Raw genomic sequence first — 15,019 nt, 5'->3', positions numbered from 1 at the left:
CGAATTGCCCCTCCGACTCCGACTCCGAAATGAGTCAGAGTCCGATTCTGATCGGAGTTCAGAGCTCCGACCTCCGAACGGAGGTCGGAGCTCCGACATCCGATCAGAACTCCGAACGGTGGTCAGAGGGAGTTCCGAACGGAGGTCGGAGCTCCGACTCGGAATTAAATTTTCGAACTCCGTTCATTAATAAATTTATAGTTGTTGTTTTCTATTCTTTTTTTTATTATTATTTAAATTTTGTTGTTCAATTTCGTTTCAGATAGTGAGCAACATATATATTTTTTTAAAAGTGAACCATCTACAAATATTTGGTTTATTCAAGAGTTTTCAATAATTTAAATTTTCCTTCTGATTTTGTTACTAAATTTTGATTATATCTTTAATTTGTTTTATGTCCGTCTGAAATTTAGCATTAAAAGTGCTCATGGCTCATTAGTCAAAAATTACACAGATTTAAAATTTTATAGAGAAGAATGATGGTACGAATTTGTATAATTAGATTAATTTCAGTTGGATAATAAATATATAAATATAAATATATAAATATAACTATATAAATAGTTTAAAAAGTAAATAACATGTATGATGTAGCCATAAGTTATAACAGTCCCATTTATAACATAATAACAATATGACTCAGCCTTGAAATATAACTACATAAAAATTAAACACGGATTTTACTCAAATGCTTTTTGTTACATTGGTCATGCTTGAAATGAAGATAGAAAGTTGCAATCAATAAATGAAAAAATATTGATAATAAAAAATTGAACACGGTAAAAGAATAATTTGATTCTTACCAAGAAAGGGGGTTCTCTCAACTCCATCCCAATTCTCAAGTAGCGTCCGTTCCAGACTCTCAATCATCGTTAATTATGTTAGGGTTCACAATTAGATCTATAAAATCATAAAAAGTAGAAGTTAGAAACATTAAAAATAATTAAATCATCATTTAAAAGCATATAAACTTACCCGATTCAAGCCTATAGCTCTCGGCATCAATGCCAACGGTATCCAGTCCAATAGGCGTTTCACTTATTCAATTTTGTGTACAAACGAGGGCCTCCACGGTTGACGGTGACAATGAACTCCAATAAGCATTCAACACACGACCTCCAGTGCTAAATGCCGACTCTGAGGCAACCGTAGTGACAGGAATGACTAGCACATCTCGAGCCACACGGGAAATGACTGGATACTTGGTGGAATTAACTTTCCACCAAGTTAATAACTGAAATACATCACTAGGTGCCTCGACAGCTTCCATAAAATATCGTTCAACCTCAGATGTACAATGCATAATATTCCTTGTTGACATGAGTTGATGATACTGCCGTATAATACGATGGCCTCTAACCCCTACAGATGGGTCGGTATCACCTGAGGAAACTATTGATCCTGTCGGCCTCAAATGTGAGGAGCTACCAGCTGCGGATGAAGGCTGAGCACTAGTACTGTAGTGATTATATAAGTCATCAACATCACTTCTTAACAATCTAATAAACTTTGCAGCCTTCACTACCCCAAGGACGGAATTTACCCAAAATTCTAGAACGGCCAACTTAACTCGAGGGTCAAGGATCACTGCCACAAATAGCAATCTATTTATCTTCTCAATATTCCCCCAATAGTTATCATATTTGATCTTCGTCCTCGTAGCCATAGCAGATAACAATTCAGCAGAGTCAGTATAACTATTTTCCAACTGGAAGTGAAGCTCCGAGAGCTCGCTGAAAAATGAGTTTGCAGTCGTATATTTGGATTCAGATAGCCGCATGGTTATCTCATAAAAAGTTCTTAAAAATTCAACAAAATAACTCACATTGGTCCAATCATGTGCGTCCGGCGCAGTGAGCCCCTGTCCTGCTGGCTCCTACAAAGCATACCTCAGGCCCCCATCCTCGACCTCCATCCGCTCGAATGCTTTTTGGTACTTCTGTGCCACATCCAACATCATGTATGTAGAATTCCATCGAGTCGGAACGTCCAAGCACAACATACTAGAACATTCAATCTTCATATCTTTTGCTATTGCCTTAAACTTGGCAAGCCTTTGAGGGGAACCCCTCACATATCGTATAATGTTGCGGACTCGGGTTATGGAATCATCAACCTCTTTTAATCCCTCAAAAACTATGAGGTTAATGATATGAGCACAGAATCGAACGTGAATAAACTCGTGGGCCCGAATGACATCATCTCTCACCGTCGTGTTCCGCTTAAACCAATCAATTGTTGTTTCATTCGCACTGGCATTGTCAATTGTAATACATAGCACTTTTCGAATTCCCCAGTCCTTTAAACAATCATCCATTTTCGCCCCAATGGATGCACCTTTATGATCCACAATTTCTTTAAAACTAATAATTTTTTTATGCAAAATCCACTCACTGTCAATGTAGTGTGCTGTGATACACATGTAGCAGACGTTTATGTATGGAAGTCTATGTGTCAGTCCTAAACGACACTCTCTGGCTAGTGGTAATAAACATCTTCCTCATCTCCTCCTTGTCCTTCGCATGCCTCTTCATACAATCTCGCATCACTGTATACCGTGATGGAATGGAAAATTGTGGCTCAACAAAATTTAAAAACTTTCGAAAGCCTCTTTTCTCGACTGTGGTAAATGACATCTCATCAGTAATTATCATCTCTACAAGCATGTCCCTCAACATCTTCTCACTGTATTGAGGGATGACCAATTTCTTAGTCTGTGTACTATCAGTGGCTGTAGAAGTTTGGTAATTGAGGTTGGTCTTATCAGTGGCTTGCAATCCCTTCTCTATCTTATATCATTGGCAACCATTTAGATGTGCTATTAACACACTGGTACCTTGCTTCTTCGAATGGCATCCACAAAGTGATCCACAGTAATGGCATCTTGCTACCGGGTTCGCAATATCACCAGGAATTTTGGTGAAATGCTCCCATGTCCACGACCTCTTTTTAGAAGGCCGTGGTGGTTGATCTTGCTCACTGGGCATTTCCTCATCTTCGTTGAACATATCCTCATCCTCTATATCAACTAGGAGTGGGAGTCGACTACTCGCACAAGATGTAGCTGCTCTAGATGTAGCTGCCATAGATGTGGCTCTAGGGGTAGAAGTACCCACCGGTGTAGGAGTTGTAGCATTGGCATCCGCCACATCCCCCTGTGGACGATCATCTCCACTATGTCTAGGATCCATATCACAATCAATGAAGCTGAAAAAATTAAATTAGAAGCAAAAAATTAGTTTAAAAATAAACTAGGCTATTGTATTATTGTATAGGACATGTATTATTGTATCATAATGTATTATTGTATCGATGTATTATTATATTGAGGTTCGGTTGACGTGCGCTCGACTCAGCGGAACCCATCCAGAGAGGTTCGCTCGACGTGCGCTCGAAGTGGCGCTTGAGCGGAACCCATCTAGAGAGGTTCGATCGACGTGCGCTCGAAACGGCGCTTGAGCAGAACCCATCCAGAGAGGTTTGCTTGACGTGCGCTAGATGTGGCGCACGAGCAGAACCCATCCAGAGAGGTTCGCTCGACGTGCGCTCGACGAGGCGCACGAGCAGAACCCATCCAAAGAGGTTCGCTCGACATGCGCTCAACGTGGTGCTCGAGCAAAACGCATCCAGAGAGGTTCACTCGACGTGGTGCTCGAGCAAAACCCATCCAGAGAGGTTCGCTCGACGTGCGCTCGACGTAGCGCTCGAGCAGAACTCTTCTAGAGAGGTTCGCTTGACTTCCGCTCGACATATCGCTCGAGCTAATATTCAATACAACGTGTGCTCAACTTGCGCTCGACACCTTGCTCGAGCGCAAGTGTTCAATACAATATAAAATTCAAGGTTTTGAGCGCCGTGATTTGTTGGGACTATATTCAATACAACCAATTCACAAGAATCACAACTGCTGGCTCCAATTCATAAGAGACGTGCTTGAATTAAATTTAGGGCTCATAACCTTACTCTCACCGTAGGTGGAAGCTGAACAGAGGAGTAACGACGAACGGAGTCACGCTGGCAAGAAAGACACAAGACGTGAGGCGCGAAACTGCTTCACTGGTTCAGTGAGATGCGAGAGAGAAGGGAGAAGGAAGAAGGAAGCAGAAGAAGGAAGAAGAACTGAAGAAGGAAGAAGAAGGGGGGTGATGCCGTTCTTTTTCCCCCTTTTTAATATGAAACGACGCCGTTCCATATTAAGTGGAACGGTGTCGTTCAATTTTTAAAAAAAAAACACAGCTGTAAAACGACATCATTTTATAGCTGGGTTTTATAAAAAAAACTTTAGGAGTCGGAGTCGGAGCTCCTAGTAGCTCCGATTCCGACTCTGACTCCGAATAGTTATTGGAGCTACTCCGAATTCTGACAACTCCGACGGAGTCAGAATTTTTGGAATTTTGCACACCCCTAGATGACATGCAAGATATGTTGGATGACATCCGGGCAGGCACCTTCGTTGATGTGCCCCAAGATAGCACTCCTGCGGCAAACAGGCCACCAAAGACTGTAGATTCACCAGCACTATCTTTCGACCAACTACTAGAGGATGCCCGACGTCCGTTATTCGATGGGTGTACAAAATTTTCAAAACTGTCATTCGTTGTCAAGTTGTTACACATCAAATCAATCGGTGGCTGGTCAATGAAGTCATTTGACATGCTACTTGATTTGTTGAGGTCTGCCTTTCCTGATGCCCTATTGCCACAATCATATGAGGAGTCAAGGTCTTTGGAGCGCGGTTTGGGCTTCAAATACCACAAAATCCATGCGTGCCCCAATGACTGCATTTTATTTTGGAAGGAAAATACTGCTCTTAATGAATGCCTTGTATGTAAGGCTTCGAGGTGGATACCAAATACACACGGGTCACGCGCGATACCTCAAAAAGTGTTGCGCCACTTTCCTTTGAAACCGAGATTGCAACGCCTCTTTATGTTTGCAAAGATAGCAGGTGATATGCGATGGCACAAAGAGCAACGGATTCAGGAAGATACTCGTATAAGACATCCGGCCGACTCTGAGTGCTGGAAGAAATTTGATGAAGATCATGGTTGGTTCGCTGGGGATCCTAGCAATGTTAGGCTCGGTCTGGCAAGTGATGGCTTCACTCCCTTCAACAACTTGGCTAAACCTCATAGCATTTGGCCAGTGATCCTTGTACCCTATAACTTGCCGCCATGGTCATGCATGAAAGAACAATTCTTCATGACATCTTTGATTATTCCTAGCCCAAGGTCACCAGGGAATGATATCGATGTATACTTGCAGCCGTTGATCGATGAACTGTTTGAATTTTGGCAAGATGGGGTACCTACATATGATGCCTTAACTAAGGAGACGTTTATGTTGCATCCTGTCTTATTGTGGACAATCAATGATTTTCCTGCCTACAGGAATTTGTCTGGCTGGTCAACAAAGGAGAAATTGGCTTGTCCGTCTTGCAATTCTGACATAGACACCAATTGGTTAAAATATGGTCAAAAACATTGTTACATGGGACATCGACGTTTCTTACCACCAGATCACATGTGGAGAAGGAGGAAAGGTTTGTTCAACGGTAGAGAAGATCATCGCATGCCACCAAGGGATATAGGAGCTGAAGATATTCAAACCCAATTGCAGATGATTGGGGATGTTCAGTTTGGCAAATCTCATAGGAAGAAAAGACGCACTGCTGAAGAGCTGAACTGGACAAAGTCTAGCATATTCTTCGTGTTACCTAATTGGTCAACAGTTCGACTTCGGCATAATTTAGATGTTATGCATATTGAGAAGAATATTGCCGATAACATCTTATTCACTTTAATGAATAGTGCAGGGAAAACTAAGGATAACATCAATTTAAGGCATGACTTGGAGATTTTGGGCTATAGAAAAGAATTACACTTGAGGCGTGATGGTCATCGTGTAACAATGCCATATGCTGACTACACATTACATGGAGATGAAAGGAATAAATTTTGTGAGTGGCTGTCTAATATCAAATTTCCAGATGGGTTCGCTTCGAATATCTCGAACTGTGTTTCTCTACGTGATTGCAAAATCTTAGGGTTGAAAAGCCACGACTGTCACGTTTTCCTTCAATGACTACTCCCCATTGCTGCTGGGGATTATTTAAGAAGTGACATTGCCTTGGCTTTGACTGAACTTGTACTTTCTTCAAAGAGTTGTGCGCTTGAACACTGGATGTCAATCACCTGGACCAACTCCAAACTGATATCGTCACCATTCTATGCAAATTGGAGATGATATTCCCTCCTTTATTTTTTGATGTTATGGTCCACCTAGCTGTCCATTTACCTCGTGAGGCCAAACTTGGGGGTCATGTACAATATAGGTGGACGTACCCATTTGAGAGGTATCTCGGCAAATTCAAGCGATATGTTAAGAATAAAGCCCGCCCAGAAGGTTCAAAAGCCGAGGCCTACATTCACACCGAATGCTTGACATTTGGCTCCATGTACCTCAAAGACATTAGACGAGATTTACTCGAGCGGACCGCAACATTGATCCTGACGAAGAGGAAATGTTTGATGGTTTCAGAATTTTGAACCAGAAAGTTCGTCCCTTGGGCATAGCTTCTAATGTGCAATTAGAAGATAAACTCTTTAGGGCAGCCATCTGGTACGTGCTCAACAATTGTGCGGAGATCCAACCTTCTATAGAGTAAGCATGAACGAGTCTACTTAAGTAGTCAACTTCCATTAGATCTTAACAAGGTGTTATGAAACCAATACTAGCTAACTTGAATTTTTTGCGTCGACTCAATGCACCAAATGCAGGGAACACTACGAGATGTGTTAGGTACAACACCCAAATTGCATCGATCGCATGCATCAAACTGAGTTTCCAACTTGGTTCAAGCAACGTGTAAGTCCTTATCCATCCCTATCTAAGTTGAAATGCTAACGCATTCATTTGAATCGCTTCGGAATTGAGAAGAATAAAAGTTGTATAATTTTTTTTTTTTTTTTTTTTGTATAGATCCAGGAACATCGTGCCTCGCATACACTTGTGTCCACTGATATGTATGCATTAGCTTGCTGGCCTGACCGTTGGGTTGCAACATACGCTGCTTGCATAGTTAATGGAAAAAGGTTTCATACTAAGCAACGCGAACTTCGTCAGTGTACACAAAATTCAGGGGTGTTGGTAACCGGTGATGAGGCCACAAATAACGTCGACTTCTACGGTGTTATTAATAATATTGTAGAGTTACGCTACATGGAGTGGCATCGGGTGTACCTATTTGAATGTGATTGATTTGACGTTGGTGATCGAAAACGAGGGGTGCGGGTGGATGACCATATGATTAGTGTCAACATGAACAGAACTTGGTATATGGATGAACCATTCGTGTTGGCAAGTTAGGCAGATCAATATTTCTACATAAGAGATTTAAAAGCGAAAGGGAGTTGGGGTGTTGTGCAGAACTATACAAATAAGAATGTATAAAATATTCTGCCTGTTCTGAGGGTTCTCAAAGATATTGATGGTGAATCAAGTACTCATGATGTCTATCAAGAAGATGAGTCATCATATTATTATGAATCAGTGCTGTGTGATAATACAGATCAAGTGGCAACTCCACTGAATAGGCTTGATATACTACCTAGCCATGTTGATGCACGAGAAATCATGGATCCAGATGGTCAATGCATAGATTCAACCGGCTTTATTAATGATGACATGATCACATTTGATTTTGGAACTGTGGTCAGTGAGGGGGAATATTCAGATGATGAGGACCTATCAACAAATGAGGGGGAATGTTCAAATGAGGAGGACGTAAACACAGAGGATGAGTCTGTGTCATATTTATAACAACAACCCAGGAACTTCGTGAAATTAAGGTTGACATCTTAGATTTATTGTTTGAAATTCCCATGTGTACATAGACAGCTGACAAAATGAGATTGTTTGAAATTGGTATATGCATATATTTAGAATTCAGTATGAGATTGTATGAAACATATGTTTTGATTTAATTCTAACCTGCATGAAGGATTTGAATTCTCATTGGGTGAACTACTTACCATGCAAATAACAATCAAGTTTGGGTGGTAGTGTCCATGTTTTACAACATCCATGCCTAATTTAAACGAAATCTAACATGTGCGATTATTTGCTTCAGGTGACGTCTAACTCTTCAAGGATCTTTCATGAGGAGCACTATGCATTATGAAGGTATAAATTTTGACAATTCAGTTATTCCTCTGTCTGCACTAAATGCTCATAATGTAAGGGTTAGTCTATCCAAAAGTAATTGAGAATGGTAGATAAATTGCACGTTTTACGAACATGTCTGTGACTTTGAGATTATTATGTTCAATTCATTTATCAATTTTATCATAAGCTAGTTAACTTGTACTCGTGCATGTAACCAACCGGGACCCAATTCAAGAGGCGAAGGGAGACTTCGAGGTACTCATGGAACGCGTTATATACCATACTCAGCTCGTCACATCCGACCACGTGGTGTGAAAATATCTTCATATCATAGCACGAAGGAGTGTAATCAATCCTCCTCGGATGGCTCGACACAGCCCCCAAGTCCCCCACCATTCGCCAACCCAAATCACGAGCCAGAACCTATTCAAGAACCCCCACCTAGTGCAATGGAACAATCACCTCCTAGAGAACAAACTGGTGCATGTTTTTCCAATTCTTTAATTTTGAGGGCGTTATCATAGTTGTATGTGTTAATTAGAGTGTGAATATTACACATTATACTTAAAAACACTAATATATTACACCTTTAACTTGATTCCAGTTGCCCCCACGGAGGCCGTATCTACTACGGAACAGAGGAAGCGAACTCGTGGGCCAGCTAAATGCATTTTCTTTGAGAAGCTAAGGAAGAACGGGAAAGTCCAATTGAAGATAAATGATGGTGAGACAGCCCCATGTTGTAAACACGCTTCTATGTTCACAACACGAGTATCGTGGATTGTTAAACAATATTGCGACATGAGTTACAAGCGTTGGTCGGATGTCCCACAAACCATTAAAGAGGAGCTCATCGACCGTATTCGGGTAAGTCATTGGTTATGTTTAGGGATTATTTGAAAGTTGTTTATGTAGTTTAATCGTTGCCCAAATAACGATATCAACCATAATGATTTGCATGTTGCCTTATGTAGAGTGACTTTGTTTTTGACTGGGAATGCGAAAACCACCGATTGACAGTGACAAAGGCCCTACGTAAGCGCTTCAACTCCTTCCATCACAACTTACACAAGATTTATCAGAGTTATGGAAGCCTCGAAGAAGCGTTGGCTCATGGAACTAGCTTGGTGGACCCCATTGTATGGGTGAAGTTATGTGGAAGGTGGGGCAGCAATGCCTTTAAGGTACATATGCTCTTTGTCACATTAAACTATATTTCAATCAATTTAATATGTTGCAATTTGAATGTGGGAAATCTGTTTGTTTATCATAAGTAATCTTTCTATGATGCGTATGGCAGAAAATTTCAGATCAAAATTGGGAGAACCGAAAAAAGCAGGCGATTAATCACACAACAGGAGGTAAATAATTCGTGCGATTACTTGAGTAGAAGGTATCTATAAGGGAAAACAATCTTTTCATTTCAATTTCAATGTGAAAATGCACTTTACTTGGATATTTTAGTGACAATATTACATTACTGTTGGGTAGTGATTACTCATAGGTTTTGGGCTTAAAATCCACATACAAACACAATAATAACGTTTTCTTATATATATAATATTCTTATGGGGTGTTGCTCACACATGTAGCGCACTAAGAATGGGAATTTGGCCTACTTCTATAAGGAGACGCGCTGGTCGAAGAAGAAGAATAAGTTTGTGACAGATGCTACAGAAGAAACTTATGTGAGTAGTTCCCTTGTCCAATTCTCAAGTATCTATGTCTAATTCTAGATTTGTTAATAATCATTGTTCTGTCAATGTGCAGAAGGAGATGCAAGGTAGGTTGGATGGCCTTGGACCAGAGCAACGTAGTGATGAGGCAGCAGCGACTGTCTTTAGGGAGGTCCTTGGCCATCGACCTGGATATGCACGAGGACTTGGGGAGATGGTCATCCCCGAGTCATGTAGACAACGTGACAAACTTTAAATGCAACAATACCTGTCTGAGATTGAAAAACACAAGAAAGATTCTGAGCAATATAAGAAAGATGCTGAACAATATAAGAAAGATGCTGAAGACTACAAAAGTTAGCTGGATGAAATGAGGAGTGAGATGCGGGATCTTAGGGAGCATCAGATACAGAATGACAACCTTATGCAGTCATTCTTTAGGGGTTTTACATCATTCACTGAGTCAGCTCGACAGACTCAGTGTAACGATTCCCCCTCCCCATAAGGGGCTTCTCCTATTTTGGAATTTTTTGGGGAGTTTTTTTCTAGTGACTGTGACACCGAGGAGATGTATCAGTTTGGGTGTCGTTGATGCTTGGGTGGTATTTTGTTAGTCTATACGACACTGGGCAAAATATATATATATATATATATATATATATATAGAACTATATATATAATGGGATCTATGTCTACACTGAGGAGATAAAAAGTTGGGTGTCGGCTTTTTGAGAAGGTTTTGAGCATATTTTCAGACTCCCTATTTCTCTTCCAAAAATACTATTGAGACTGTAATTTTATTTCTTCCTATATCACATTTTTCTTTGGTTTGATATGCTTTGCAGTGATGTGGTGCCCCAAGGCAGATGATGGGATGTGGCTTGGAATACAGTGTAGGACGAAGGTTGATTTTCATTAATTTGTTGTTTGTACTTCCATTCAACGCTCATGGATTAAATTCTGTGGGATATAATCCATGAGTGTTGGATGTTTAGTCATTTGTCTATAGTCCTACTACACATGGGTGTAAAGTAACATGTCTTAACATATAGTCCAGTTTTTTTTGAGCTAGATTGACAAAGGCCATATTCTGTTTGTAGGTACAGAATATGTCTTTGACACCTTCAAAATGTCGGAAGATGTGTGGTTAAGGTGGATGAGGCATGCATTGTCCACAGAGACCGAAGCCATCATGGGTCTTCTTCTTGGTAAAGACCAATGAGGTTCAGTTATGATGTTCCCATTTCTGATATCAAATATTGTCGTTTTTACGTTCTTGTTTTATCTTCAGCAAAAGTTAAGATTGGCTGGTGGGTTTGGTGCTTGTACTTGAAGTGAAGCTTGAATGGTTGGAAAATGTCTGATTTGGGTTGTTTATATATGGTTTTTTGTAAGCCACTATAATTATAAATGATGTGCAGGATTTTTGAATTTAAAGTTGGGGCTTGCATTTTCGTAAAGGTTACTATTCGTAGTAGATCAGTGTTATGGACTGGCAATGTGAATGCTTGTTTATTTGTTAATAATTTCCTTGGTTGGTTGTTTTTTTACTTATGCCATGTTTTAATCTTTTTTGGGTAAGAGATAAGTTTGATAGCTAAGAACCTATAAAAAATAAATTTTGGTAAGAGCCTTTGAAGAACGTGGATGGATTTTTTTCAATTTGAGCCTCAGACCATTTCTCAGTAATTCTTTCTAGAATGGATTTTTTTTAGAATATTGTTTCTGTTTATGCTAAGGGAACGACGCTCCTATTTCATGTGAGGTTGTGAAATTAACTTGAAAAAACAGAATCACTACGGTTACTGGAAGAATGAAAATACAATTGGGTGGTTTCATTCTCATCCTCATATTACAATTCTTCCTTAGGTTGTACGTTGGTATGCATTGACCATCTACTATTTTTCTTGGTTTATTTTTTGTTATATGTTCCAATATTGTTGTTAATTACAGAAATTTTTAAAGATTTAATCTTACTTTACCAATCGATATTGTGCTTTAGGCGTATATGTCCTTTTAATATGTACTACAAGATATCATATGTTGTTTACATATGCAATTATCGCTGCATTGAAAGTGATTATTAGATATATATTTGCTTGGAAGGTTTGAACCAAAAAATGCTTTGTACTTTTTTCAGATGTGCGAACTCAGGAAATGTATCCCCTTGTGGACTCTGGGTTTATCGTGCTGATATTTTTGTGCTTTAGTGAAGATGACCACAAGATATGTGTTAAATGCAAGGTTATTCAGGAAGTAGCCTTGTAAACAAGCTCTTTTCCCATTCTGCCTTGGGGTGATTTTAAACGTGCTGTGTGTATGAGTATTTGGAGTAAAAATGGGTTGCAACAATCAGAGTTTCCCTCTTTTTTTGCTTTCAGTTATTTATAGTGTGGATAATATCTAGTTTTGTTGGAATATACAAACTCATATTGAAGCTTTGGAGTTGAAGTCAAAAGAAGCTAAACAGAAAAGTGAAGTCAGATTGCAAAATGAGATAATTCCAAATAATAGTGAAATTAAATCCAAATGCAAATGTGATAATTAGTTAGAATGTTAAGTGAATATCTTCTGTTTCTGTAAAGTGAAGTTAGTTAGTATACGTGTCTATAAATAGAAAGGTTGTAAAAGTATTATGCATGCAATTCTGCAGAATAATAAATTCACATTGAATTTTTGTTCTCAATCTTTAGTTTACATTTCAAGTTCTCTGTTCTTCTCAATCTTGAAGTTACAGATTTTACATGGTATCATCGTCCATAAACATTCCGCTGCCCTCATGATTTTTCTTTTATAATTCTTGCTTTTGTTTCTTATGCTTCTATGGCAGAATCCTCTAATAATAATTTCTCTGAAAATTCTTCTTTTCCTTTGGGGAATCCATCTGATGATTCCTCAAGTCACTACTACTTGCATCCATCTGATAATCCTGGAGCCCTTCTTGTATCTGAAATATTTTCTGGTGATAACTATGTGGCTTGGAGTCGGTCCATCACAATTGCTCTCACAGTCAAGAACAAAGTTGCCTTCATCGATGGGAGTTTGCCTCAGCCTAATTCTACTAACTCTCGACTTAAGATTGCTTGGTTGCGAGCCAACAATCTTGTGCTTTCTTGGCTAATGAATTCCATTGCAAAGGATATTCGAGGTAGTCTTCTTTATTTCAATAGTGCTGCTGACATCTGGAATGAGTTAAAGATTCGATACCTGCGTAGTGATGGTCCAAGAGTATTTGCCTTAGAGAAATCCTTAAGTTCTATCTCTCAAGGCTCAAATTCAGTCACTGAGTATTTTAGTGCTTTCAAAGCACTATGGGATGAACACATTAGTTATCGTCCCCTTCCAACTTGTAATTGTGGATTTTTGGAAAAATGTACCTGTGCAGTATTGAAGAATCTTGCTGATCAACAAGAAGCTGACTATATCATGAAATTCTTGATTGGTCTGCATGATTCTTTCTCAGCAATTCGAAGCCAGCTATTGCTTCTTTCTCCATTACCATCAATGGGAAAAGTTTTCTCTTTATTGATACAAGAAGAGAGCCAACGTTCCTTAACTAATGCAGTGCATATTCCCCTTGATTCTCATGCTATGGCTGCTGCACAACCATCTACACAAACATATTCAAATGCTGTTAAGTTCAGCAAAGTCAAAGGCAAATCAGATGTCATTTGTTCCCATTGTGGATTCTCTGGACATCTTGTAGATAAGTGTTTTCAGCTTATAGGTTATCCACCAGGTTGGAAAGGGCCTCGAGGAAAGAGAATTAATTCCACACGATTGTCCAATGCAAACATGGCATCTTCTATGGAGCAAAACTTAAATAACCCAACTATGTTTTTTTCTCAAGAGCAAATACAGAATTTGATCACTCTTGCCAATAGTCTATCCACTTCTTCTACCAATCCTAATCCTGCAGTTAACACTGCCTCTACATCAGGTAATAACTCCATCTTTTGTTTAGCTAATGCCTCCTTAAATCACATCTCTTCTTGGATATTAGATACTGGAGCAACAGATCACATGATCTGTTCTCCTCATCTGTTCACGTCTATAAAAATCCCAAACAAACCCTCTTCAGTCCATTTACCAAATGGTCATTCAGTTCCCATCATTTTTACTGGTACTGTTAAAATCTCACCTGATTTAACTTTACACAATGCCCTTTATGTTCCTTCTTTTCATGTCAATCTCATTTCTGCTTCTAGGTTGACTAAAGAAAATTCTGTTGCCTTGTTTTTCTTTCAATCTAAATGTGTATTGCAGGACCTCAGCAAATGGAGGATGATTGGGCTTGCTGAAGTCAGAAATGGCCTGTATCACCTCATCAATCTTTCTGCTGCTACACAAAAGGAAATTCCTGGTTCAAACAGCTCTTTCTTGGCTAACACATCTACCATTAGTCCTAACATATGGCATTTTCGGTTGGGACATTTATCTTCTGCCAAACTTAAACTCATTAGTTCTATTGATCCTTCTGTAAAAACATCTCACAAACATGTTTGTGAGATCTGCCCTCTAGCAAAACAAAAGAAGCTGTCTTTTCCTGTATCACAAAGCAATTCAAATAAAGCTTTTCAGTTAGTACATTGTGATATTTGGGGTCCTTTTTCCACTATCTCACATTCTGGCCATAAATTCTTTCTTACTATTGTGGATGATCATACACGTTTTACTTGGCTTTTTCTTATGAAAGCAAAATCAGAAACTCGAGTTTTACTAGCCAACTTCATTACATATGTTCAAACTCAGTCTGATTCTCAAATACAAACTTTTAGAACAGACAATGGCCAAGAATTCAATATGCCTTCCTTTTATCAAGAAAATGGTATAATACATCAGCTATCATGTGTAGAAACTCCTGAGCAAAATGGTAGAGTTGAGAGAAAACATCAGCATTTGCTAAATGTTGCTAGAGCCCTTCTTTTTCAATCTAAACTGCCTTTAACATATTGGACTGAGTGTGTATTGACAGCAAAACATCTCATAAATCGAACCCCCTCATCTGTGCTAGATAATAACACACCATATGCTCTCCTTTTTCACAAATCTCCAGCCTATAACTATCTTAAAGCCTTTGGCTGTTTGTGTTTTGCCAGCACAATCCATACCAGTCGAAGTAAGTTTCATCCAAGAGCCTCAAAATGCTTATTTCTTGGGTATCCACCAAATATCAA

General features: G+C 39.3%; 1 protein-coding gene across 1 annotated transcript; it reads left to right on the top strand.

The window, feature by feature from the left end:
- The first annotated feature begins 4,413 nt into the window (after positions 1–4,413).
- On the top strand, positions 4,414–6,084 carry LOC108981300. Its single transcript, XM_018952413.2, has one exon. The coding sequence runs from the start codon at positions 4,414–4,416 to the stop codon at positions 6,082–6,084; it is 1,671 nt and encodes a 556-aa protein (XP_018807958.2).
- The last annotated feature ends 8,935 nt before the right edge of the window (positions 6,085–15,019 follow it).

This window comes from Juglans regia, chromosome 5, assembly GCF_001411555.2.
Source record: "Juglans regia cultivar Chandler chromosome 5, Walnut 2.0, whole genome shotgun sequence".
Lineage (NCBI taxonomy): Eukaryota > Viridiplantae > Streptophyta > Magnoliopsida > Fagales > Juglandaceae > Juglans > Juglans regia.
This window is presented reverse-complemented; position numbering and strand designations above follow the sequence as displayed.

Coding starts and splice junctions, on each gene's coding strand:
- LOC108981300 (XM_018952413.2), top strand. CDS start 4,414: ATGCAAGATATGTTGGATGACATCCGGGCAGGCACCTTCGTTGATGTG.